This window comes from Canis lupus, chromosome 3, assembly GCF_003254725.2.
Source record: "Canis lupus dingo isolate Sandy chromosome 3, ASM325472v2, whole genome shotgun sequence".
In the NCBI taxonomy this organism is placed as follows: Eukaryota; Metazoa; Chordata; class Mammalia; order Carnivora; family Canidae; genus Canis; species Canis lupus.
In genome coordinates this window covers 91542908-91569940 of record NC_064245.1, presented here as the reverse complement: position 1 = coordinate 91569940, position 27033 = coordinate 91542908, and the positions used below count along the sequence as shown (strand labels likewise).

Genomic DNA, 27033 nt, shown 5'->3' with positions numbered 1-27033 from the left:
AGGAGCGCAGGGAGGAGGTGGGAGGAGCACAGGGAGGAGGTGGGAGGAGCGCGGGAAGGAGGTGGGAGGAGCGCAGGGAGGAGCGCAGGGAGGAGGGAGGAGCGCAGGGAGGAGGTGGGAGGAGCGCGGGGAGGAGGTGGGAGGAGCGCAGGGAGGAGCGCAGGGAGGAGGTGGGAGGAGCGCAGGGAGGAGGTGGGAGGAGCGCAGGGAAGAGCGCAGGGAGGAGGTGGGAGGAGCGCGGGGAGGAGGTGCGAGGAGCGCAGGGAGGAGCGCAGGGAGGAGGGAGGAGCGCAGGGAGGAGGTGGGAGGAGCGCAGGGAGGAGGTGGGAAGAGCGCGGGGAGGAGGTGGGAGGAGCGCAGGGAGGAGCGCAGGGAGGAGCGCGGGGAGGAGGTGGGAGGAGCGCAGGGAGGAGCGCAGGGAGGAGTGCAGGGAGGAGGTGGGAGGAGCGCGGGGAGGAGGTGGGAGGAGCGCAGGGAGGAGGGAGGAGCGCAGGGAGGAGGTGGGAGGAGCGCAGGGAGGAGCGCAGGGAGGAGTGCAGGGAGGAGCGAGTCCGCACACTGCCGGCCTAGGAGCTCCCCACGCGCGCCAGCGGCAGGAACCCGCGGCCGCGGCTGTGCACCTGCGACCTGGCCCGGCGGGCCGCTGCCGGGGACACGGCGCTGGGCTCCGGGCATCGCTCCGCCCCCCGCCGCCCCCCCCCCCCCCCCCCCGCGCGCACAGGTGCCGCTGGCAGGTGCGGGGCGGCCCGCGGGCCCGGCGCGGCGCCGGCGTCAGATGGCGGCTCCGACCGCCCGGGTGACCGTTTGCTTGAGTTTTTTTTTTTTTTTTTTTAATTTTATTTATTTATGATAGTCACATAGAGAGAGAGAGAGAGGCAGAGACATAGGCAGAGGGAGAAGCAGGCTCCATGCACCGGGAGCCTGACGTGGGATTCGATCCCGGGTCTCCAGGATCGCGCCCTGGGCCAAAGGCAGGCGCCAAACCGCTGCGCCACCCAGGGATCCCTGTTTGCTTGAGTTTTCAGTGAATTCTTTTCTTGGATGACATGCGCAGTGACCAGTTCCAATTTTTGCGTCGGGCCGATCGCGGGATCTTTTATGTCCTCGGGCTCTTGCGTCCTGCTCCGAGGGCCGTTCCCACCCGTCAGGCTCCGGCAGGGCGCTGCGGTTTCTCTTTGCTCCCGTTTACACCTCCGGTCGCCCCGGGGGCCGCGGTGCTAAACGGGCTGGGGCTGGCGCACGGCCTGATTTCCCGGAGGGGGAGGCGTCGGGTGGTTCCTGTCGCGCGCTGCCGACCTCGGTGACTTCTGTAGGAGCAGCCCGCCCGCGCGGGGGACAGCGCCGGGGACGGCGAGGGGGACGGCGCGGGGGACGGCGAGGGGGACGGCGCGGGGGACGGCGCGGGAGACGGCGCGGGGGACAGCGAGCGGGACGGCGTCGGGGACGGCGAGGGGGACGGCGCGGGGGACGGCGAGGGGGACGGGGAGGGGGACGGCGACGGGGACGGCGCGGGGGACGGCGAGCGGGACGGCGAGGGGGACGGCGAGTGGGACGGTGTCGGGGACGGCGAGGGGGACGGCGCGGGGGACGGCGTCGGGGACGGTGTCGGGGACGGCGAGGGGGACGGCGCGGGGGACGGCGAGGGGGACGGCGAGCGGGACGGCGAGGGGGACGGCGCGGGGGACGGCGCGGGGGACAGCGTGCACCGCTGCCGGGGCCTCCCGCCGCCGTCCGAGGCCAGCACATTCCTGAGTGTGCGGCTCGCGACCGCTGCACGGAGGCCTGGTGGTGCGGGTAGGAGCAGGACCTCGGACCCACGGTGGCGCCGCCCGGGCCAGGTCCCCAGCCCGCCGCAGGGCCCGAGGAGCCGGGGTGCCAGCCTCTCCCGCAAGTGTGGTCCCAGCTGCTCAGTCGGGACACTCCTGCGGGAGCGGGTAAGGCAGCCTGAGAGGGGGGACCGGGGACCTGCGGGGGACACGGCCCCGGGGAAAGGCGACCTTGCCGAGACGCGTCCTCCCCTTCTTTGGCCGAGGACGTCCTTGCTGCCCTCCGGCCCCTTCGCGCCCTCCACTTGTCCCGCCTCCTGGGGACCCTCGGCGGGGCAGGATGCTGCCCGGGGCCCGACCGCGCGTCCTCCCCACGGCTCGGCAGGTCCCTGACAGGCGTGGGGGTCCTGCGACCCGGGGGCACCTGCGCCACCCGCTGAAAGCGAAGAGCGACCGGGACCGCAGCCCAGGCCGGCGCCGCCCCTAACCCCTCACCCCGCTCCGCCGGGGCCTCGCCGGCCAGTGCAGGGCGGACCTCTGGGGGGTCACAGGGCCCCGAGCTGGACACACGCAGGCCCGAGGTGACCCCAGCCACAGGCCCCCACGGGCCAGGCACAGCCGCGCAGCTCTCAACAGAGCGAGGGACGCACAGGTTCCCAGGTCTCCTCCCTCCGCCCCACAACCCTGGCCCGCACCCGGCCCGCGGCCGCCCTGCGTCCTGCCCTCCCGCCCTCGCAGCTGACAGTGCGCATTTCTGTCTTCCTAGCGCCCGCGTGGGTTCCTTCACGGCCCGCCCCGTCCGACCCCACACCCCACAGGGCTCTGGAAGCACAGCATCCTCACCGGGTGTTGGCCACAGGCCGCTCCATCACCTTGTCTCCACGGTACCAACCCACGCATCGTCCAGAGTGTATGCGTGCATTCATGACTTTAAAAAAAAAAACATTTTATTTATTTATGAGAGAGAGACAGAGAGAGAGAGAGGCAGAGGGAGGAGCAGGCTCCGTGCAGGGAGCCCGACGTGGGACTCGATCCCGGGACTCCAGGATCAGGCCCTGGGCTGCCCCCCCATGTACACTCTACACCCACACGGAGCTGGGGCTCGGCCGCGGAGACCAAGGGCCACATGCTCTAGGGCTGCACCAGCCGGGCCCCCGGACTTAGACCTTCTTAAATCCTGGTTAATTTAGGAATTCTCAGGAGCTTCATAAAAACAAGCACTTCAGCCTGCCCACGTCACCGGCTTTGCTTTGGGAGGTAGGAGCTTCACTGACGCTGCTGTGCATGGTACCGGGCCCCCCTCGGAAACCGGTTTCAAGGGCTCCAGGACAGCTGTCCCCCCGCAGGCCGCGCTCCCTCATGTCCTCCGCGTCGTCCCACCCCAGGCCTGGCAGCTGTCAGGTTCAGCTCCCAGCAGCTTCTGAGGCCGAGCTGACCTACTCCAGAGATGCTCTCCCGGGCGGCCGCGGCGAGCCGTACCCCAGGGACCTCCCCCAGCTCTGACCAAGCAATCCATCAGCAGGAACCTTTGTTTTTATTTTATTATTTTAAAGATTTTATTTGACACAGAGCGAGTGAGTGAGCGAGTGGCGAGCACGAGCAGGGGGAGAGGGAGAGACAGACGCCCCACGAGCTCCATCTGGGCCGGATCATGAGCAGAGCTGCAGGCAGCCCCCCACCAAGCCCCCCACCCGAGCCCCCCAAGCGCCGCCAGCAGGAGCTTTCAGGGCACGCATTCCCAATACTGCACTTCTTTTTTTTTTTTTAATTTTTATTTATTTATGATAGTCACACAGAGAGAGAGAGAGAGAGAGAGAGGCAGAGACCCAGGCAGAGGGAGAAGCAGGCTCCATGCACCGGGAGCCCGACGTGGGATTCGATCCCGGGTCTCTAGGATCGCGCCCTGGGCCAAAGGCAGGCGCCAAACCGCTGCGCCACCCAGGGATCCCCCAATACTGCACTTCTTAACCCAGGATTCTATCTACGGGGCTGATGTTTTACATACACTATAATATACAGGTAAGTTAACAGATGAATTCAAGAAAATAGGGCACCTGGATGGCTATGATTTTGCTGGAGCTTGCTTGTCCGGAATTGTCAGTCTCTTTTATTCCCAAATAAACCCATCTTTCGCTGATAAAATAAACTGGCGGTTTTGTTTTTAAGAGTTCATTGGATGAAAACCTCGGGATATTATATATTACGATACATTAGAAAATTTTAAATAAAAAAATAGTCAAATAGGTTTCAACATAATAAAAATACGTATTTATCTCTTTAGGACCTTGTGATTCAGAGGCTTAATTCTAAATTCAGTTTCTTTCAACACTGACTTAATAGCTGTTATAAGTGAAAGCCTATGTAACTTGGTAGATTTAAGGAAACGGTCTCACTAAGGCTACTCACTAAATTATGGTATCACTTTTGCAAACCCATCCACAGATTTTCATAAAGGATTTTGTGGAAATTCAGTAAAATTATATCTTCCCTGACACCAATTAATTCTCACAAGTTAATCACAGAATGTTGCATTTTTTAAAAATGTATTTTTAAATAGGTGATTATTTATACTGTACAATATTCAAAAATGAAAAAAAATGAAGTTTCTCTCCCACTCATTCAACTTCCACAGAGGCAACAAATTCTATTTTTATATGAACACATAAAGTATTATTTTCTGACCCATTTTATACTTGCTACTATATGATTGAAGAAGAACATCGTTTTCCTACACTGTGTCCCCACATCCCTTATTCCTAAGGAATTTTATCAGAATTCCAATAGTAACTGTTAAACACTGTAATTGTGTAAATATGATTCACGGGTCAGAGTGCTCAGGATTACTCCTACTTTTACACCCCTCCCCACCTTTTTCTTCTTTTTTTAAGATTTATTCATTCATGAGAGACACCGAGAGAGATCGAGAGAGAGAGAGAGAGAGAGAGAGAGAGAGAGAGACAGCAGAGGGAGAAGCAGGCTCCATGTAGGGGGCCTGACGTGGGATTCGATCCCAGGACCCCAGGATCATGGCCTGAGCCGAAGGCAGACGCTTGACCGACTGAGCCCCCCAGGCGCCCCCGACTGCCTTCTTTAATATCATTTTTGGCAACCCCAAAATTGTACTCGATCAACGATAATGGTTCTGTTTTCAGGTAAACATCGTATCTATACACATGAGCAACGTCTGCAGCATTAACCAGGCGACTGTAGTACTCAGGGTGATGCTCACTGCTGAAATAAATAAACCTTACATTTCACTAGCTTCACACAGTAAAGTTTATTTTTTTGCTCACAATAAACTCGAAGTTACTGGTCCTTAGACCTCCTTTCTAAGAAGACCCTGGGATTGGCTCTTTCCCTCCGGCTCCACCATCCCCTAGGACCTCACGGTCATCCACATTCAGCCTGCAAAAAGGGAAAAGAACACAGCGCTTCTCCAGTACCTTGGCCTGGAAGTGACACACCAATTCTGTGCCATTCCACGGGCGAGAACGGAGACCAAAGGCACTACCAATGATGTGAGGGTCTGGGGACGAAAATTCCAGGCTGGGTAGCAACTTCTCAAAAGAGCTCCATACTATGAACAGGGGAGCACACAATCTGACGGGCATATAATCTACCACGAATAATTCAGACGTGTTGTTAATAATCTGAACATTCACTGGTAAGTAAAGGTAAATAATTGGGATATAAATTGAAGTGAAAAAAAAATCTCACTAAAATGTAAGCTCCATGAAAGTAGGAAGTTTTGCCTGTTTTGCTAAACGTTGACGTCCCAGTGCTTAGGCTAGCACTTGGCACTCCATAGGTGCTAAGTATTTGCCGAAGGACCAACTGAATGAATACGCCGTATGTGCTGGAATTACTGATAAGCCAAAATATTTATGGGAATGGATTTAAAAAGAGCTATAAATAATTAAATGTGAAAACTATTAATTTTACGTATAGAAGCAGATCATGCCTGGGCAGCTCAGTTGGTTGAACGTCCGTCCAGCTCTTGGTTTCGGCCTAGGTTATGACCTAACCCTGAGGTCCTGGGATTGAGCCCCGTGCTGGACTCCTCGCTCAGCATGAAGTCAGCTCGTCCCTCTCCCTCTGATCCCCTGCCTAGTCTCTACCTCTCTTGAAAATAAATAAGATCTTAAAAAAAAAAAAAAAAAGACATTGAGAAATTTCTTAGAGTTGAATAATAGGAAAATCAATGGATAGTGGGAATATTAATTAGGCTAGATAATATCTAGGAGAATACCTTACATGCATAAAAACATTTAAAATAACAGTACACGGCAGAGTAACAAATACAATTTTTGTAACTCCAATGGTTATAGAATTGGTATATTAATATCCAAAATTTTAAACAAGTAACTGCATTAAATTTGTAGTTATTTTATGCCACTTAGATAATTGATTTTCAAGAAAAATTTTAATTTCGGAATTTTTCAGTCTTTTGAGGACAACTTACTTAAAAACCGAATGTCAACTTTCCTACCTCAAAGTTCATGAAAAGGACCAACTCCAAAGATGTATAAACCACATCTAGATAAATCACCTTTGACCCGGATAAAACTGAATAAAAGGAGAAAGTATTAGAGGAAACAGAGGTGCCTCTAATATTCTGTTCTCAGGGATCACATTTTAAAAATAGCTGCAGTAAGAATACTTTAATAAAGATAATTCCCCTTCTACCTTATATAGAGAATTAATCTGAGATGGATCATCGACTTAAAAGCTAAAACTATAAAGCTTCTAAAAAAAGAGAACCCCTTGGTAACATTCAGGATGGCAAAGATCTGTCAAAGCACTAACCGTACTGAAAAAAAAAGATAAACTGGATTTCATCAAAATGAAAAACTTCCACTCATTGGAATATACCATTAAAAGGCAAGGCCGGGGATCCCTGGGTGGCGCAGCGGTTTGGCGCCTGCCTTTGGCCCAGGGCGCGATCCTGGAGACCGGGGATCGAATCCCACGTTGGGCTCCCGGTGCATGGAGCCTGCTTCTCCCTCTGCTTGTGTCTCTGCCTCTCTCTCTCTCTCTGTGTGACTATCATAAATAAATAAAAATTAAAAAAAAAATCATTTAAAAGGCAAGGCCTAGGGATGTCTGGGTGGCTCAGCGGTTGAGCGTCTGCCTTTGGCTCAGGGTGTGAACCCGGGGTCCCGGGATCGAGTCCCACGTCGGGCTCCCTGCATGGAGCCTGCTTCTCCCTCTGCCTGGGTCTCTGCCTCTCTCTCTGTGTCTCTCATGAATAATAAAAAATAAAAAATAAAAATAAAAGGCAAGGCCTAGCCTGGCAGAGATATTCAAAACACACACGTGCAATTGACCTTCGAACTGCACGGCTCCACTTACACACGGATGTTTCCCGATAGAGGACAGTACTGTAAATGCATTTCTCTCTCCCTTATGATTTTCTTAATGACACTTTCTTTTCTCTGGCATACTTGATGGTAAGAATACTGTACATAAAACATGTAACATAAAATATATGTTAACCGACAACTTATGTTATCAGTAAGGCTTCTGGTCAACAGGAGGCTATTAGTACTGAAGACTTTGGGGGGTCAGGGGTCACATGTGGATTGTTGCCTACACAGGGACCGGGGACTCCGACACCCCTTCTCCTTCCATTTCTCAAGGGTCAACAGGATCTTTGGCAACTTGTATAAAAAGTGTATAAAGAACTTGTAGAAATCAATAATAAGACGATAATATCATTTACAAGTGGGCAAAAGACTTGAACAAATACTTTAATAAGTATATGAATAGGGGATCGCTGGGTGGCTCAGGGGTTTAGTGCCTGCCTTTGGCCCAGGGCGTGATTCTGGAGTCCTGGATGGAGTCCCACATTGGGCTCCCAGCATGGAGCCTGCTTCTCCCTCCTCCTGTGTCTCTGCCTCTATCATAAATAAATAAATAAATCTTAAAAAAAAAAAAAGAAGTATATGAATAGCTACGGGCATACCAAGAGGTACTGTTGCCGATCAACGTAAATTAAAGCCGCCAACGAGACACGATTACAGATCAGAATGGGTAAAATTAAAGAATGACAATAATGAGTGTTAGTAAGGATGTGTAGCAATGGAAACTTTTGTAGTTCGCCGGTGACAGTGTAAAATGATAAAATCGCTTCGGAAAGCATTTGGAAACTGCCAGTTTTGCTAAAACAAACATACACCTATCTTATGACACAGCAGTTCGACTCTTGGGTATAAACCCAAGAAGAATGAGTGCACATACCCACCGGAAACAGCTGTATACTGCAGCTTTATTTGTAACAGCCTCCAACGGGAAAGAACTCGAAGGCCATGAATGGATCAATGAGTTACGGTATGTCCATACAGGGAATAGTCCACAGCAAGAGAAAACCCAACCGGTGATATGTGCACGCGTCTGTGAACCACAGCCGTTACTCCGACAAAGGAAGCCACGCATAAAACCGTACACACTGCACGATCCCATTCACAAGGGACTGAGAACGGGCCTAAGTAACCGAATTTAGAAGAGAAGAGTGGTTCTTCCTCCAGGAGGTGTAGCTGGGAAAGGAAACTAGGGCTCAGAATTTTTTTTTTACTTTAAGCGTATACATCCCGATACAAGTGTATACATGTGGAAAGTTACACTTAACGATCAGTGTCCTTTTTGTATTTTACCGTAGGTATGTTATCCCTTACTTTAAAAAAAAAAAAAAAGTCAGCTAGACGAATTGAGTTTACTCCATAGATTTGATGAAAGAGAAAACACACATCACCACACATAATCTTTGTGATTAAATAAGATTTTATTTGATTATATAGTGATAATACAAACAAATTATGGGAAAAATCCTCAATCACGACTCAGAAAAAACCCTAAAGCATTACATGGGCATATACCATGGAGCTGTCACTGGATTTAACTATATCTTGATAGCAAAAACACTACAGAAGGTGAAAAATAGTGTGAAATTTCAAAATATTATTTTTTCAAAATATTATTTTTAAAGGAGGTAATTCCTTGTGCTTTTAAATGAACAGAGGCTAAAATTTAAATGAAAATGCTGTTGACTCTACTGCTATAAACTATGCATCATTTCTGTAAATAAGAAAACTTAGAGATTTGCCTAAGAAAGGGACAAAATTCCTTTTACTAAAAAAAAGTTATATATATTTTTTTCTAAAAAAGCCTTCTGCAGTGCACATCTTACTGAGCATCCACTGCAGTTGTGGAGAATGACACCTGAAGAAGCAACCTAATCGCTGACATGACTACAATTTTACTATATTTTTAATGTCAAACTTCTAAAATCTGACTACTCTGGTTGTAGCAAAATAATAAAATTGAAGTAAAATTTGAGGTTTATATTCGTGACACTCCAGAATGTGTCCATAACCCCGAATCCAAAAATGTCTATTTGTTGTACTTCTAACTGCCTCGTTTTAACATTAACCCACTGTCCCCTGTACATCCCCCTCCCCCCGCCGGCCCCCTAGTGTTCGGGCATCTGTCTCCCGCCTTCCTGGTTTCCCAGGTACACACACTGTTCCCAGTTTCCAGAGACCCGCTTCCCCAGGCCCGCATCCTGCTTACTTGACATAGTAGCCATCCCAGGACTTATCCTCTTTGCATTCCTCTGTGAGATCTTATGTTTTCAGGACCCCAAGCCTTCTTGGGGACTCCCAAGAAGATGGACTCCTTTGTTTTGGTGAAGCACATTCTCCAGCGGCCTCCTAAAAAAAGGAACACGGTAAGATGCAATGTTGAGACCACAAAAGCCCAAATGTCATGTTAGCCCCGTACATGGACGCTGGGGAGTGGAATTCTACGTTGGAATTTTTCCTCTTCTATTTGAAGGCCTTGTTTTCATAGTCTTCCTTTGACCAGTGTTGCTTCCAAGAAATCTAAACCAGATTGGAAAGATTTCTGTTTCTTTTGAGATTTATTGGGGGGGGGGGGGGGGACAAGAGCAAGCAGGGGGAGGGGCAGAGAGAGAGAATCTCAAGCAGACTCCCCACTGAGCACCGAGCCTGATGTGGGGCTTGATCCCAAGACCCTGAGATCATGGCCTGAGCCAAAATCCAGAGCTGGAGCTTAACTGCCTGGGCCACCCAGGCACCTCATGAAAAATACCTTTCATGTGACTCTTGTTTCATCCCCTTTGGAAGCGATTAGGGTCTTTATTCTCGGCGTCCTGAAGTCTCAGGGTATGCTTCTGTGTGTTTGATTCATTGTGCCGGGCACTTGGTGGATCCTCTTAATTTACGTGACCCGTATCCTACATTTTGGAGAAATGTTCTTTAATTTTGTTCTCTTTTCACCCCCCTTCTCTCGTCTCATTTTGGAGCTCTTACTAATCAGATGTTGCGTGCCGTTCTGATCTTCTGATTTTTTTTTTCCTTCTCTATTTTCCACCTCCGTCTTTTTGTTCTACTTTCTGAAATTTCTTCACCTTATCTTCCAATACACCTACTGAATGCTTAATTCAAGCCGTATTTTTCCAATATTTGTATTTTCTGATTGTTCATTTTTTCCCCAGCATCCTGTTCTTACTTCACGGATGCAGTATATTCTCCTGTGTCTGAGAGTATCATAGCTTCTCTGGGGAGTTCTATGGCCCTTGCGTTATTTCCAGGTTTTGGGTTTGTTTGTTTTAGGTTATTTTAGTTGTTTTAGTCTCCATATCTCATTCTTGAAGTTACCCTCAAATATGTATTGACCCTTGGCTATCAGTTTATCATGATCACGAGACTCAGAGCCACATAGGAGTGGGCAGGCCTTGTGACTCCGGGTTTCATTGTAACAGATCATCAGGTGGCACGTTGTTTGTAGAATTGCTCCTCTCTCTGGGTGAGGTGGGCAGGGCTGGGCCTGAGCCCAGCTGCCAGATTCTGAGGCGGCCTGGAGGAGGCCGGAGGGCGCGTGATCACAATGCCGACATTCTCTCAATCCCCGGTTTTCAGTGGAGCACCTCACACCACCACTGCTCTCCCCGAGGCCGGGTTCTAATCTGCTCGGTTTGATCTGTCCAGAGGATAAGCCTCCCAGCTTCGGCTGCAAAGTGGGATGAGTGACCTGGTTACAAAAGGAGACAAAAATAAACGTTCAGATTCGTGTTTTCAACTTTGCTCCTCACCCCCCATCTCCCCGGGTGTCCTGTGCCTTCTGGGGGTTCTGGAAGGAAAAGATGAGGGTTCCAAGTGTGTGGACCGTTTCTGCAAATGCAGAACGGCTGCCACAACCGTGCTACCTACCAGGTGTTGTTTTGAGTAATACTGAAGCTTTTCTTCATAGTAAAGCGAAGTGAGAAGTTAACTGCTTAAAACACGGCTTAAGATTTAGCAGTTAACCCACACAGGACACAGACAGCAACAAACCCAAACTACCTATTATCGTGACAGCATTTTAAAAATGCGTCTGGAAAGGTTTTAATGGTTTTTTAACCTATAAAATGTGTCTCCTACAAAATTCTCATACCAGCAATTGGGCTTCCCCTCCCACCTCACGCCTCTAATCCTGGCTCAAGTATGTGTTCGCCTCCCGTTCCCCTGCACCCCATCACGTATTTGGAGGCAGGTAAGCCACACATAATGGGAAGAGCCGGACTGCCTCCAGGAACAACTCCATGATTACAACCCAATTAATCAATGCTGCTAACATATTTATAGGGCTGCCAGATTAAAAAAAAATTTAATGTGGATTTCAGATAAGTAATTATTTTTTTCCTGATATAAGTATGTCCCATATTTCATTGTTTACCAGAAATTCATTTGGGCATCCTGTATTTTATATTTGCTAAATCAGTAACCCAACAGATTTAAGGAAACAGTGCATAGAAAAGTGACCAACATTAAAGAGGGAAGGTGGCATCTGGACCAAGGCATTCAGGGCCCTTGGAGTCCACATTACTCCCGGGCAGGTAGCTGGGGGCCGACACCACACAGCCCACTTTGTGATGAATTCCCGTGGCACACACTGGTTGTGGCCAGCATTGATGCTTTCAATTAATAAAGAATTTAGTTCTCTAGGTGTTGGCCCCGTGTCACCAGAGCTCTGCCACTGGTGCCGAATCAAGTCTTTCTGGTAGTTCGGGGTGCAATCATAAAGCCAGTCTATAGGGTTTTCTTTTTTTTTTTTTTTTTTTTTTTTTAACTTATTTATGATAGTCACAGAGAGAGAGAGAGAGAGAGGCAGAGACACAGGCAGAGGGAGAAGCAGGCTCCATGCACCGGGAGCCCGACGTGGGATTCGATCCCGGGTCTCCAGGATCGTGCCCTGGGCCAAAGGCAGGCGCCAAACCACTGCGCCACCCAGGGATCCCTCTATAGGGTTTTCTTTCACGAGGACTGGCCATACCCTTGGACTGTTCCAAAAGCTGGGGAGCCTCCCCAAGGAAGTTGTCCCTTCCGGACGCCTGCCTAACTAGAACACTGTAAAACACCAGGTGACACACGGGAGCCACTGACACTATGGGCGGCACGTCAGTGTTCAGGGTTCGGCAGTTCACCCAAATGTGACTTTCCCTGAAGAAGGAGCTGCTGAGTTTACAAACCGCAACACTGACTCTGACACCGTTTCATCTGGTTTCTGCTGAAATCTAATCGGATACCACATCGGCTGGGTTTCTATGTATACTCGGAACCTAGTTTTAATCTTGTTGGGCCGACTGGGATCCCAGGTCTCCTGGGTGACCACAGATCATGTCCTACTCCTGGGACATCAATTCCTAATGGATCCAGGAATTTTCATATTATGTGTCAGGGTCACCCATGTCTTCCCAAATAAATCGCCCAAACTCCAGCCAACCTTTTCTTTTTTCTTTTTTTAAAAGGATCCAACCCTAACCCGTCACTAGCAATTTAAGCTAAGTCCATGCTGTTTGGAAGCAGTAACTCTGGGATTTTAGAATCAGGCCTTCCTTTCCCACATCTCCCTGAGAAGAGCCGGTCATAGTTCTCACAGCTAACAGCAGTTGGGTAGCCAGCAAGTGTCAGGTCATGGCGTTACCTTTATCCTTTCCATTTTCTTGGTCTCATGCCGAAACTGTTATTTAATCCCACTGTTGTCACCAATTGAAAAGAATTCAGAGGGTTGTATACAGTGATAGACTCAAACATGTAACTGTTAACTGAACTTTGTTTAAAATTGGCAAAGATATGCTAGAGATTTTCTTTTCGACAAGAGCAAGTTGACACCGGTGGGTGGTGTTGGCTGGTATGGCCCTCTCAATGTCCCAGTCCAGTGGGTACTGCTCACTGGGGACTCAGGCCAGGAGCTCTGCACAGGCTTGTATCATGCAGTCTGACAACTTATCCAGACTTTCTGGGCTTTTCCATATGCCCCAGCCATACAAGCAAAACACTCCTGGCCCTGATCTTTGGGTGCCATTGCCTCTTGAATTTATCAAATACAACTTTTATCTGTGTATAAAAGACCTCTTTATCTATTCCCTTAGCTGACTACCCCTTTTGGGGTTTAATTGTGCCCTCCATGTGAATTTCCACTACACTTGCACATTTACAAATATCTACGGGTCTGTATAAGGATCAGGCAGGCTTATTTAACGTGACCCCAGAGAGCAAGAATATCAATGGCCAAAAGCTTCAGGGCAATTCTATTGGTTCAATATATTTTATTTTTAAAATTATCTTTAAAAAAGATTTATTTGAGACAGAGAGCACAAGCAGGGGGAGGTGCAGATGGAGAGGAACAAGCAGACTCCCCACTGAGCAAGGAGCCAGATGCAGGGCTCAGCTGCATCCCAGGACCCTGAGATCATAACCTGAGCTGAAATCAGATGCTTAACCTGAGTCAATCACCCAGGTGCCCTGGTTCGATCGATTTTAAAATTAATTTCTGGGACGCCTGGGTGGCTCAGCGGTTGAGTGTCCACCTTCGGTTCAGGGCGTGGTCCCTGGATCCAGGATCGAGTCCCGCATTGGGCTCCTTGAGGGGGGCCTGCTTCTCCCTCTGCCTGTGTCTCCGTCCCTGTCTCTCATGAATAAATAAATAAATCTTAAAAAACAACAACAACTAATTTTTTATGTGTAGTATCTAATTTTGCACTCCCAGTGTCTGGATTATAGTAGACACACCATATGTTATTAGATGAATGGCTAAATTTCTAACAAGAGACATTTAAAAGTAATGGGATACTCCAAAAGGCATGAAGTTCTCTAATACTGAAGCCAAAAGTAGAAAATTATTTATTAGAGACAGGAGAGAGAATTTATGTATTGGTAAAAAAATAACCCAAGCGATCTCTAAATTCCCTAACAGCAGACATGTATCAATTTTCTTCCTTCTCTTGGGAACGCTGATGGGTTTAAAAGACATGATTACGGTCTTCTGTGCTCAAAGTATCTGGACTGCTTCAACAAAAAGAGGCTGCCGATCTGCACGGCAAGAGAGTAATACCTTTAATAACATTAATGTCTGTTGGTTTAGAAGTCCTGTTTCCTTTGATAAATATTCCTGTGAATACATAATAAATTTGTCATTTCTCCCAATCTCTTGTAGGGGAGAGTGGGAAAGTGGTAAATCCTCCCCTACAGCCCCGTGTCCGTGGCACACACAAAGAAGTAAAGGCTTAAGTCTTTTCCAGGAACCTATCACTCTGTGTAACCTGTAATTACTTAACACATACTAACAAATGGGTTCAAATACAGGTCTTGACTGAATAGCTGACATTTTCTTCTATGAGTATGTTTCATTTTCTAGAGCTGCCAAGTCACCTCCTATCAGACACTCTGTATAGATACTATTTATCTGTATCCGTATCAGTCAGTTGACTCTATTCAGCACTTAGTGAATGTTGGATAGGCCTTAAGCAAAGCAGGATCTATTTCATTTGTTGAGAACAAATGACCATACTCTGTTCAGCATGTATAAAGCTGTCGGTTTATTTAGCTGCGGAGCTGGGGAAAGGCTTCCTTTTGGAGTGAATAGCAAAAATGCTTCATGAGCAAGGCACTTTTATACACACATACAGAAAAAGGAACAAATTATGGTTACATAAACATCAATATATTTTAATTTTCAGATCTCCCTACCTCTTCCCACCTCCCGCTTAAAAAAAAAAAAAAAAAGGAAAACAGGTTCTTACAACATTTTAAAAACCCAGTTTCACAGAACATCTACATAGGAACAGTTTCTGATACATTCAGTTATACTAACAGTATGATATGGTTTCAGTTCAGCAATTTTCCACTAACAAATATTTTTTCCTATTACAGGTCCCTCTTTTTTCCTTAAGATACGACAACTAAGGCTTAGCGGAAAAACTCATCAGATTATAAACATTTCCCTCTCTCCTTAAAGTTGCTATACATGTATAGAATTTGTGATTCCACTGATGCTTCCCTTTCTTTGATGCCACATCATATGCAGTACTTAATTATGGAGAACAGGAAAAAGTAAGACTAAAATGAAAGGGTATGTGACATATTTTTTCACAATCCATTTTCTGATGGCTTTTTGATGCCCGGTCAGCCAGGATCACACACACAGGTTTCACTCTATTGTAGGTGTGTGAAAAGATTTAATGGTCGCATGCATCTTCTTTTATGTAGTACTTCTATGTTTTGACTTATTTAAATAAATACAGCAAGATTCATTCACAAGGGTACATACTCTTCCTTGTTGAGCTAGAAAAAAATCTAAAGCTAATCTATATCTAGAAAAACAATGATGCTACAAACCCCAACTTCAAATTGTACTAGGCTGAGATTTTTCTGTAGTAGTAATAAGGTCTTAAAAGTTAGAAGAGTTCCTGAAAGGTTTGCAATAGATGTAAACAGTGCATAAAGTACTGCTGAGATTATACAGATGAAATATTTTAATTCACTAGTAGTTAATACTGAAAGCATAAATGCTCTTAATCCTTTCCTACTGGTCTTTTATTATTTATTTTTTATTTTTTATTTTTTTTAAAGATTTTATTTATTTATTCATAGAGACAGAGAGAGAGACAGGCAGAGGGAGAAGCAGGCTCCATGCAGAGAGCCTGACGTGGGACTCGATCCAGGGTCTCCAGGATCATGCCCGGGGCTGCAGGCGGCGCTAAACCGCGGCGCCACCGGGGCTGCCCTCCTTTCCTACTGGTCTTTTAAAATACAATCTGCTCTTGACTAACCTCTGAATGCCAAGATGCATGAAACACATTCCCTGCAGAACAGGTGTCTGTTTAACCCCCGGTTTCAATTTTTTTAGGCCAACGTAGCTAGAGACGGCCTGCTGGGAGCCTATGATATAAAGGTTTATACTGTAACTGCAGGTACTGTAACAGGTCTGAAGCAGTACAGTCTATGTTTGAAACTGCACTCCCTCCCCCCAAAATAAGAACCCTAAAGGGTGCCATCTATAGGCCTATCTGTATAAAAGGTGGGAGATAAATCCTCAGCCCCATCATTTTCTTTTGTCTAGGTAATTCAAATTAATTTAACTAGCATGTAGAAATTAACGTTAGAAAAGCATATGCTCAGAAAGGTGTTATTGGGAGTAGCTAAGTTCCCACTTTCCCCACTGGCTATTTTGAAGGTAAGGTAACAAAAGGGGTAGGGGCCCGTTACTTCTTCCTCTCCATTCAGAGAGGCACAATAAATTGGGGGGCGGGGGCTGAGTGTGAACAATAGTCAACTTCTGTAATATGGTCCGTTTTGTCTAATTTTCTACTGAAGTTTTCATTTTATCCACAGGGTCTGTCAAAGGGCAAGCTCATCATGCATTTTCTGTAGCGGAGTTACGGTGCTACTGTAGTGGCAGTACTTAAGGGCTTGTCAGGACAGGGCATCGTTCATTGAGAAGGCATGTGTTTCTTAACTGCGGTGTGTGTGTGACTTCCTTCTCAATCAGCAATAGGACAGGTACCAGAACAAATGGTAGCTCTTTATAGTGATGCAGTTAGGAGTCTATTAACTGCCTTTTGGAAGTCAGTGTATGAGTAAGTCGTGTTGATGGGTTCAGTGCGGGTTGTTTCCTTAACTGTTTTAGTTAACCAGCCACAGCAACAACCAGAAACACATGAATTAGGGATCTGTTTTAGGTATTCAGGTATGGGAGTGGCTCTACTCAACGTTCTGCTTAACTGTTTGGTGGCAAGCTGTAGTGCTCCATTTAGAGTGGCATGATCTCTAGACAGCCGGCTGGCAGTTTTAAGGGGCTTCTGAAAAGGGGGTACTCCACAAGAAGCCAGAGGAGGCCACTCAGGAATTGGTTCCAGTTTGGGTACACAATGGGAGCAATGGGAGAGTCTTAGGCCTATCTCTCGAAGTATATGGACTGGTGTGCTTGGATCCAAGAGTTTAGCGTGATATAACCAGGAATTAGGATTTAAAGGTTTCCAAGTTGTAGAATATTTTAAAAGGCACTTAACCTGCCAAGCAAGACTCTCAAGAGGTGTTAGGTTGGGCACCACAGGGTCTTCTTCTTCAGAGGAATCCCACTCTTGCCCAGAACTCTCATTTAGGTAGTTAGCATTTTCTTCTTCCTCACTTTCTGATTCTGATAAGGGGTCAGGAGAGGGATTTCTGGGACCCATTAGAACAGAAGAAGAAACCAGAAAAGGGTAACAATCTAAGCCAGCAAAAGACTGACTAAAACTAGCAAACAGAAACAAAAGATGAAAAATCCTTCAGCAAGCTTAATCTGTATGACAGTCCGTTATGCACACATGGTATGTCTCTGGCTCATACCACTGTGCAGTTCTTCGAGATTATGTTGTATATTCTTCACTTACAAAGAAGACATCTCAGTTCTCAGGACCAGTTCAGTGTGTAAAAGTGTTAAGTCACTTACCAGTTGTACAGGTCAGAGTCTCTCCTTCAAATCCTGGCTACCCAAGAAGAGAAGGGGTCCTCATCTAGGAAAGCTGATTTTCTTAGTGGTCTCAACTGGTCTTGATACTGGGAAGAGACACTTTGTGTATTGTTTTGTTGGTAGAGATATTATATCTACTTGGTAAAGAAAAGAAACAATGGTTGCCTTTGTTGTCCACTGGTGGTGCAAATTTTGTGCAGGGAGACGGCGGGATGAGTTGTCAAGGACATCTGGTGTACACAGATCCGATGCTTTCCATGGATGGTGCAAATGCCCTTGGAAACTGGTGACTTAGTTGTTGAACTATCTGGAAAGGTAGCTTTAACCTGTGAATGAGAAGACTAGAGAAATGATATTAAAGTCTGAAAGCAATGAGTAACATTACTGTCCATCTAACTTTATTGAGTATCTAAGAACACGGATGCTAAATAAGAACCCTTACTGGGCTTTCCCATCTCTATTTCATAGACTCAGGCAGAATTTTCTATTGGGAATGACTCCTGGGAAGCAGAGCCTGAGGTCATTTTCATCTCTTCTTGGTACATAGCTGGGTCAGTTTATTCTTTAGTATACTGTTCTAGCCCAGAAAATTACTTCTTCAAAAGCAGTTCCTTGATGACCCAAACTCCAGATAGAGAGCTATAAGAGGTAGTTCTTTCCCTTTAGATGTGCTTGTTGGGATTAGTTTAGGGGACCTGTCCTGGCTGTAGAGCTGCTAGACGTTAGGGCTCTTGCTGGGACCCAAAGGCTGTGGTCATTATAACCATAATCTATAGATACGAGAGAAAATGGCAGGTATAAATCTTTTTTTTTTCCAGGTGTAATTCTTAATATAGTAGAAACTACAATGAATGTAAACAGGTTAAACTCACAGTTAAAAAACAGACAGACTGGATTAAAAAAAACAAGATTCAATAATAATGCAACAGAAGATACTTCAAAAAAAAAAGAAAAAGGTAAAAAAAAAATAAAAGAATGAAAAAAGATGTAATAGGCAACTGTGGACCAAGATAAAGCTGAGATAGCAATCTTAATACCCAACAAAAAAGATTTCAAGCCATAAAATATAAGGGACAAAGATGGACAATTACACCAGTGAAAGGAACAGAATAAAATTATAGTACTCATCATATACATGTATGACCCTGAAAGCACAATCTCAAAAATTTTCAGGTAACAACTGACAGAACTATATAAGCAGGGGATATAAGAAGCCTGAAAAACAGTCAAAATATTAATGTACTTTATGTATTACATCAGTTGTCAGGACTCTATGCCAAACAGGTTAGACATCTGAGAGTACACATACACGCACAAGAAATAGATCACGTATTAGGTTATAGATTCCAAAGGGTCTATTTCATTCAGACGAAATTCTCTGACCAAAATGCAATAAAAGTAGGTATTAAAGGTTATTTAAAAGCAACTCTATGTTGGGAAGCTAATTAACTCATGGGTTAAAATGGAAATTGAAAAGGATATTAAATACTAAAACCGAATAATATAAACTATACAAGGCAAAATTTGTGGGAGGCGGCCAAACTAGTACTTAAAGGAAGTTACAGCTCTGAATACACCGATGAGGAAATTTAAGTATCTACAAGTTAAGCATTCAATTCAAAATAACGGAAAAGAGGACGCCTGGGTGGCTCAGTGGTTGAGCATCTGCCTTTGGCTCAGGTCGTGACCCCGGAGTCCCGGGATCGAGTCCCTCATTGGGATCCCTGCAGGGAGCCTGCTTCTCCCTCTGTCTGTGTCTCTGCCTCTCTCTCTGTGTATCTCTCGTGGACAAATGAATAAAATCTTAAAAAAAATAATGGAAAAGAGCAATAGCAAAATAAGCAGAAAGGAAATAAAAGCAGAAATGAAATAGCATACATATGAGAATAACAGAAGACTGAAAATTTTTTTGAAGATATAAGAAAAAGTGACTAGTGAAACTCATCAAGTGACTTAAAAACACAAAAAGTGTTTAAAAATAAAAAATATGACAAATATATACTAAATGTGAAAACCTAAATGAAATGGCTGAATTCTGGAATAAAATACCAAAACTCACACAGGAGGAAATAGATAACTTGACTAGAACAAGCCAGTATGTGTTAAAGAAAATGAAAAGGCACCAACCTCCTTTTAAAAGCACCAGGCCCATATAATTTTATAAATGAGTTCCACTAAACTTCCAAGAAAATTAATACCTATTTAAGTTGTTCCAGAAAAAAAAAAAATCATATAAGCTGACAAGCTCCTTTTATGATGATAATAAAATATTAATTACAAACCTAGAGAGGAACCAAATAAAAAAGTACAGGCTCATTTCACTTGCAAAATTTCCAATATTACGTAATAAAATCCAATAGCAGATCAAATAAAAGGTAAAGAATATGCTTATAGAGCTTATCCCCAGGATAAGGGAAGGGAAGAACACCTCAACCTCAAAGAAATTTATAGGGACGCCTGGGGGGGCTCAGCGGTTGGGCGCCCGCTGGGTGCCCACCTTCGGCCCAGGTTGTGACCCCGGGATCTGGGATCGAGTCCTGCATCAGGTCCCCATTATTATTTACAAATAATACGGTAATCTAATTTAAGAAAGCTGACATTGAAACAGTTAGGGGACCCCCGGGTGGCTCAGTGGTTTAGCGCCTGCCTTCGGCTCAGGGTGTGATCCTCGAGTCTTGGGATCGAGTCTCACATCAGGCTCCCCACATGGAGCCTGCCTCCCTCTCTCTCTGTCTCTCAGGAATAAATAAATAAAATTAAAAAAAAAATAAAAGAAACAATTAGAGTTACTAAAAGAGCTCAACAAAGTTCTTGATTTGAGATTAATCTATGGATATTCATTAATTATCATTATAGTATATAGGAACTGCCAATGTTAATTTATTTAAAATTCTCCTAATAACCCTACAAGAGAGGTACTTTAACTGCCCTCATTTTACACATGAAATTTAAGCTACGTGCCCAAGGCCATATTTCTACTAAGTGACAGAGTGTGGATTTGAACACAGGTACTTTTAAGTTAAAAACTTCTATACAAACAATACTAACTAAAAAAAGCATGACATATAAATCTTTCACAATGAGGAAAAAAAATCCAACAACATCAAACCTATCAAGTATCTAGAAACTATTTAATAATATATAAGACCTCTATGAAGAATAAAAAATTCTAATAAAGGACATAGAAAATGATTTAAACATCTTGGATGGAACAAATGAATATTATAAAAAGTTTTTCCAAATTGATTTATACAATCTCAATATGGAGAGAATAAAATTCCCCATGCAGCGACCCCCATTATTTAAACTGAAGATTGAAGGGGATTCTTGGCCTACAAGATATTAACACATATTACAAAAGTCACAGAAATTAAAATATGGTAGAGTTAGTATATTGGACAAATAGTCCAATTGTACAGAACAAAACTCAGAAACGCAGCCACACAAAGTTGTGGAATGTAGTACAAAATAAAGTTAGCATGTAAATCAAGGGGGATCGAACGCAGTTAGTACAAAATATTGGCAAAGCTGGCTCCTCACAAGAAAAACCAAACTGTATACCTACATACTGCCACATACAAAGGAGGACTCATGTTCAATGAAAGATCTACGTGAGAATGTAAAACTATGCCGTTAATAGACTATAATACACGAGGGATCCCTGGGTGGCGCAGTGGTTTGGTGCCTGCCTTTGGCCCAGGGCGCGATCCTGGAGACTCGGGATCGAATCCCACGTCGGGCTCCCGGTGCATGGAGCCTGCTTCTCCCTCTGCCTGTGTCTCTGCCTCTCTCTCTCTCTCTCTCTCTCTGTGACTATCATAAATAAATAAAAAAAAAGAAAAAGAAAGAAAGAATATAATACACGAATATAGAGTATCATTGTGACTTGGGGTCAGGGAGACTGTTATTATTATCATTATCTAAGATTTTATTTATTTAAGAGCGGGGAGCAGAGGTAGAGGGACAAGCACACCCCACACTGAGCACAGAGCCTGACAGGGGGCTTAATTCCATGATCCCAAGATCATGACTTGAGTTAAAAATCAAGAGTTGGATGCCCAACCGACTAGGCCACCCAAGGACCCCCCAGAGACTCTTAAATAAAAAAACATAAAGCATGAGACCAAAAAATGAATTCAATTACATCAAAATTCATTATTTCTGAACTGAACTAAAGATATCAAGAACTAAGTTAACTACAAATCCACAACAAAAAGACAGCAACCTCAATAAAGAAATGGCTAAGGACAAAAATATTCAACTTACAGGAGAGAAAATCAACAGGACATTAGCCGTATGATGAGGAAAGAGTTATTTATTTATTTTTTTTAAATTTTCTTTATTTATGATAGTCACACAGAGAGAGAGAGAGAGGCAGAGACATAGGCAGAGGGAGACGCAGGCTCCATTCCCCGGGAGCCCGACATGGGATTCGATCCTGGGTCTCCAGGATCGCGCCCTGGGCCAAAGGCAGGCACTAAATCACTGCGCCACCCAGGGTTCCCGAGGAAAGAGTTATTATTCAAACTATTTGCACATCTCATGATCCAGCAATTCTACTCTTGTGTATATAAAGAAATTCTCCATAAGACCTGCACGTACTCTGACGCTTCCTCTTTGATGGTAAGGAATTAGAAGTGTTCTAGGTTTCCATCACGGGAGGAGTGGACAAGCAAAATGTGGGGAAAGCACACTAGAGGTATACATAGCAACACGGGTGTACTAAAGGCACAACTCTAAATGAAAAAGGCAAAAAACCAAAATAACATTTCATCTATGCTACTCTGTAGGAGTGATTTCCAAAATTAGTAAACATTTCTAGTTTCAAATATACACTGAGTTGTGCTAATAACGTCATATGCTATGGCTTCAGGTCAATATTCCTGTGAAAAGCATTTCTCTGGCTTCCACACATTCTGTTCCCCCAAAACGTCTGGCATACATTACGGCTTGTTAGGTTTTTTTGAAAGAAAATGAGAGAATGACAAAGGTCAGCTGTAAGTAACTCTACAAGCATGTTCTGTTTTTATTCTATGAAGACAAAAATTCTCAAATTATTTTCAAGTGATCTGGGACTATAGGGCACAAGAACAAATGAAAAGTTTTTAAAGCAGGACCAACATTGCTCCTAAAGCATTATGAAGAAACTATGTATAACTTCATCTTTAAGAAACATGAATGCAAATACTTTCAAGTTTATATTATTACCTAGTTCATCATGAAAACAAAAACAAAATTGTAAACATACCGTAAGTCTTCAGTTTATTGAGACAGGAGAAGCTGTTGGCTTTTAATTCTCCTGTCCTGTTGCATTTTTACTAGATTTTTATCTGCAAGATTATTATTGGGCTATACTTGTTATTGTGTTACTTAAAGTATTCTTTAAAACACCCACTCTTTTTTTTTTTTTTTTTTTTAAGATTGTATCTGGGGGATCCCTGGGTGGCTCAGTGGTTTAGTGCCTGCCTTTGGCCCAGGGCGTGATCCTGGAGTCCTGGGATCGAGTCCCGCATCAGGCTTCCTGCATGGAGCCTGCTTCTCCCTCTGCCTGTGTCTCTGTCTCTCTCTCTATTACGAATAAATAAATAAATAGAATCTTAAAAAAAAATAAAGATTCTATCTATTTATTTGAGAGTGAGCAAAACAAGGAGCAGGGGGAGGGGCAGAGGGAGAGGGACCCTGACCTGGGGCTGGATCCTGATCCCGGAGTTCTGGGATCATGACCAGAGCTGAAGGCAGATGCCCAACCCACTGAGGTACCCTTCTACTTTTTTAGCAGAAATAAGACAAAGTCTCGTTGGGGGCATATGTAAATTCTAGAGTGAACTCATCACTGTTACTCCTTTACATTCCATGTGTACAATTTTCCCACATCAAAACTGAACTAACTGGATCTATTATTCCATTTACTTGTGTCTAATTTACCTTTAAAGAATGATTTTACCATAATTTCAGAACTAAATAGGCTTACCTTCCAAAATCTTTAGTTTTGTTATTTCTTCAACTAAACTAAGTTTACCAAGGACAGGAAGAAATTTATTCCCACAGTTGCTAACACTTGTTCTTTTTTCCCATAAAACTAAAAGCAAACTCAAGAAAAAGGTAAGCTTTAAGGCAGTGAGACTAGGATTTTTTACTACCATTTATTATTATTTTTTACCATTATCAACTTTATTGAGGTATGACTGACAATTTGTGTATATTTAACACGTACAATGTGATGTTTTGATACGTGTATATACTGTGAAATGATTACAGCAAACAAGCTAATAATTAATACATTCATCACCCCAGTTACCATTTTCCTGTGTGTGGTGAGAACACTTGAGATTAACCCTCAGCATTCCAGGTATACATAATTACTAACTCTCACCAGGCTGTACGTTAGGTCTCCAGAATTTATCTAACGCAGTTTGTACTTGTCCAGCATCTCCCAATTTCCCCCAAGCCAGTGATAACTTCCATCCTACTCTGTTACTACGAGTTTGACTGTTTTAGATTCCACATAGAAGTAGGATTATACAGCAATTGCCTTTCTGTGCCTGGCTTATTTCCCTTCGCAAAATGTCTCCCGGGCTGACCGTGTTGTAGCAAATTGCAGGACCTCTTTCCTTTTTAAGACTGAAGAGTATTCAATTATATAAAAATCACATCTTTATCATTTATCCATGGATGGGAACTTACATGGGTTCCCTGTCTCGGCTCCTGGGACCACCACTGCAATCAACACGGGACTGCAGATGCATCTTGGAGGCTGTGCTTTCATTTCCCGTGGATATACGCCTAGAAATAGGATTGCTGGATCACACTGGTATTTTTTAATTTTTTGAGAAAACTCCAGATTGTTTTCTATATAATTGCTGTATCAATTTACATTCCCACCAACATGTCTAAGGGTTCTCTCTTCTCCACATCCTCACTAACACTGGTTATCTTTTAATTTTTTGATTATAGTCATCCTATCAGGTGTGAAGTGATATCTTACTGAGGTTTTTTTTTTTTTTTTTTTTTATTTTATTTTATTTATTCATGAGAGACAGAGAGAGAGGCAGAGACAAAGGCAGAGGGAGAAGCAGGCTCCATGCAGGGAGCCCAATGTGGGACTTGATTCCAGGACCCCGAGACCACACCCTGGGCTGAAGGCAGCGCTAAACCACTGAGCCACCTGGGCTTGCCCTCTTACTGAGGTTTTGATTGCATTTCTCTGATGATCAGTGATGTTGAACACATCTTCAAATATGTGCTGGCTGTATGTCTTCTGTGGAAAAATGTCTATTTAGCTCTTTTGCTCATTTTTAAAATTGGGTTATTTGCTTTTTTGCTATTGTAGGAGTTTCTTATATAGTTTGGGTATTAACCCCTTATGTGAAACATAGTTTGCAAATATTTTCTCCCATTCTAAAGGCTGTCTTTTCGTTTTGTAATCCATCTCTTTTTATCTTTCGGATTATAATGTTCAAAAAATACTAAATAAAAACATGTTATTAAATCCTTAAAAAAGCTAATCAAAATAGTTAGGCTGACCTCTGGTGGCCAGATGCCTCATCCTTCAGTAACTGACAAAATGATAGGAAGTCCTCTCTCATTTGCAGAGACCCCCAATTAAAATACAGTAAAGGGGGGATCCCTGGGTGGCTCAGCGCCACCTTCAGCCCAGGGCATGACCCTGGGGTCCTGGGATCGAGTTCTCCCATCGGGGTCCCTGCAAGGAGCCTGCTTCTCCCTCTGCCTGTGTCTCTGCCTCTCTCTGTCTCTCTCATGAATAAATAAAATCTTTTTTTTTTAAGATTTATTTATTCATGATAGAGAGAGAGAGAGAGAGAGAGAGAGGCAGAGACACAGGAGGAGGGAGAAGCAGGCTCCATGCCGGGAGCCTGACACGGGACTCGATCCTGGGACTCCAGGATCGCGCCCTGAGCCAAAGGCAGGCGTCAAACCGCTGAGCCACCCAGGGATCCCCCTGAATAAATAAAACCTTAAAAAAAAATACAGTAAAGGAAATAATATTGTTAAAAACTTCATAGTAAAAGGAACCAAAGGTAGCATGCACCGAAAGCATAAAAAGAGCTCAGCAATTAAAGGCCACAAAATAAGAAAAATGTCTCCAAATATTAGTCTGTCCTAGTTTACCAATTTTACATGAAAAACACATGGGATATACAGTGGTTCTCACACTAAGAACAGTTTCACACTGTCCAATACTGTAGACACCAGCCCCAAGTGTCTACGGAGCACCCAAAATGCGGTTACTGTAAAATAACATCAAATTTCAAAAACGTGGTAGGGGAAAAAAAAAAAAAAAGAGAGAGAATGCAGACCATTAGTAATTTGTTGGTTACACGCTGAAATAACATTTTGGATATACTTGGTTAAAACACTAATGCCCTTTCTGGGTTTCTTTCCCCACAGCCCTCCAGCCATCTACATTTCAGCCATAGTGAGACTATACTGGTTGTATATTCTAGGAATTCCTGGGCCTCTAGGCTCTTGCTCCAGCCGGTTGACCTAAAACACTCACCCCTTCTCCGCCTTCTCAGAACTAGACCTCTTGACGATTTTGCGATTCCAGGCAACCCAAAAGCTACCGCTGCCATTACTTTAACCGGCACTGGAATACTTCGTGTTGCGTGTGTAATAGGAAACAAGAGAACCGGATGAATAAACCATCGAACGTTCACACGACAGAATGCCGGGACAGCCTGTCTGTGCCTCAGTTTCCTCGTCTGGAGGTTACCTGGCCCGGGTGGTCTGCAAGGGCCGGATGAAGTCAAGCGCTCAGAACAGTGTCCGGCACACGCGGGTCCGAAGGGTGCAAGTCAGTACTATTAAAGGACCCACATGAATGAACCTCAAAGACCACACTGATTAAAAAAAAAAAAAAAAAAAAGAAAAGGAAAAAGCAAATTGCAAAGGATTATTATTGTCATTTCTGCAAACGATGACTTGTAGGTTGGAACGCGAGGGCAGCTCGGTGCATTTACTCGGAGGCTTCCCCCCAGCCGTTGACACGGAACCACAGCGGGGGCAGAGAAGCCGTCAGCCGTGGAGGGCAGGTGAGTCGGCGGGAGAGGTGCAGGGGCGGCCTCGGCGGCCCCGCCCGTGTTCGCAACCCGGGCCGTGACCCCGCCCGCGGCAGGCCGGGCGCCCGCGTCTCGGGGAGGGGGGCGCGCAGCCTCCAGCGCCCGGCCTTTCCCTTCTCGCACCCCCCCTTGAGCCCGAGCGGCCGCGGCGCCCTCGGCAGACCCTGCGCTCACCCTGCGGGATGCTTTCCTCCTCCTCGCCCCGCCGGGCCGCACCGAACCAGCGACTCCCGCACAGCGGCTCCGCCGTTCGCCTAGTCGCGCGGCTTACATCACTTCCGGGCGGCCCTACGCCACTTCCGGGCGGCCCGGCGCCCCGCCCCTCGCAACGCCACTTCCCGCTCGGAGCGCCGCAGCCCGTGCCCCAGGCGCATGCGCCCGCCCCTCCGTAAGCG

At 45.2% G+C, this 27033-nt stretch overlaps 1 protein-coding gene across 9 annotated transcripts; it reads right to left on the bottom strand.

Moving 5' to 3' along the window:
• Nucleotides 1-8526: 8526 nt before the first annotated feature.
• On the bottom strand, nt 8527-26942 carry DCAF16 (DDB1 and CUL4 associated factor 16). Of its 9 annotated transcripts, XR_003132010.3 has the most exons (4): nt 26813-26942; nt 17538-21355; nt 9876-10817; nt 8527-9475 (listed from the first exon to the last, which is right to left on the bottom strand). XR_003132010.3 is itself a non-coding variant. In XM_049108052.1 (3 exons), exon 3 carries the CDS (start codon nt 17278-17280, stop codon nt 16630-16632), a length of 651 nt encoding a protein of 216 aa, XP_048964009.1. In that variant the 5' UTR covers nt 17281-17899; nt 24243-24341; nt 26813-26939; the 3' UTR covers nt 14620-16629. The 9 variants fall into 9 exon arrangements, 8 of the variants coding, with proteins under 8 accessions (XP_048964009.1, XP_035570607.1, XP_048964010.1 ...); XM_049108052.1 differs by lacking the exons at nt 8527-9475; nt 9876-10817 and adding an exon at nt 24243-24341 and having other exon boundaries at nt 14620-17899; nt 26813-26939; XM_035714714.2 differs by lacking the exons at nt 8527-9475; nt 9876-10817 and adding an exon at nt 24243-24341 and having other exon boundaries at nt 14620-17884; nt 26813-26939.
• Nucleotides 26943-27033: the final 91 nt, after the last annotated feature.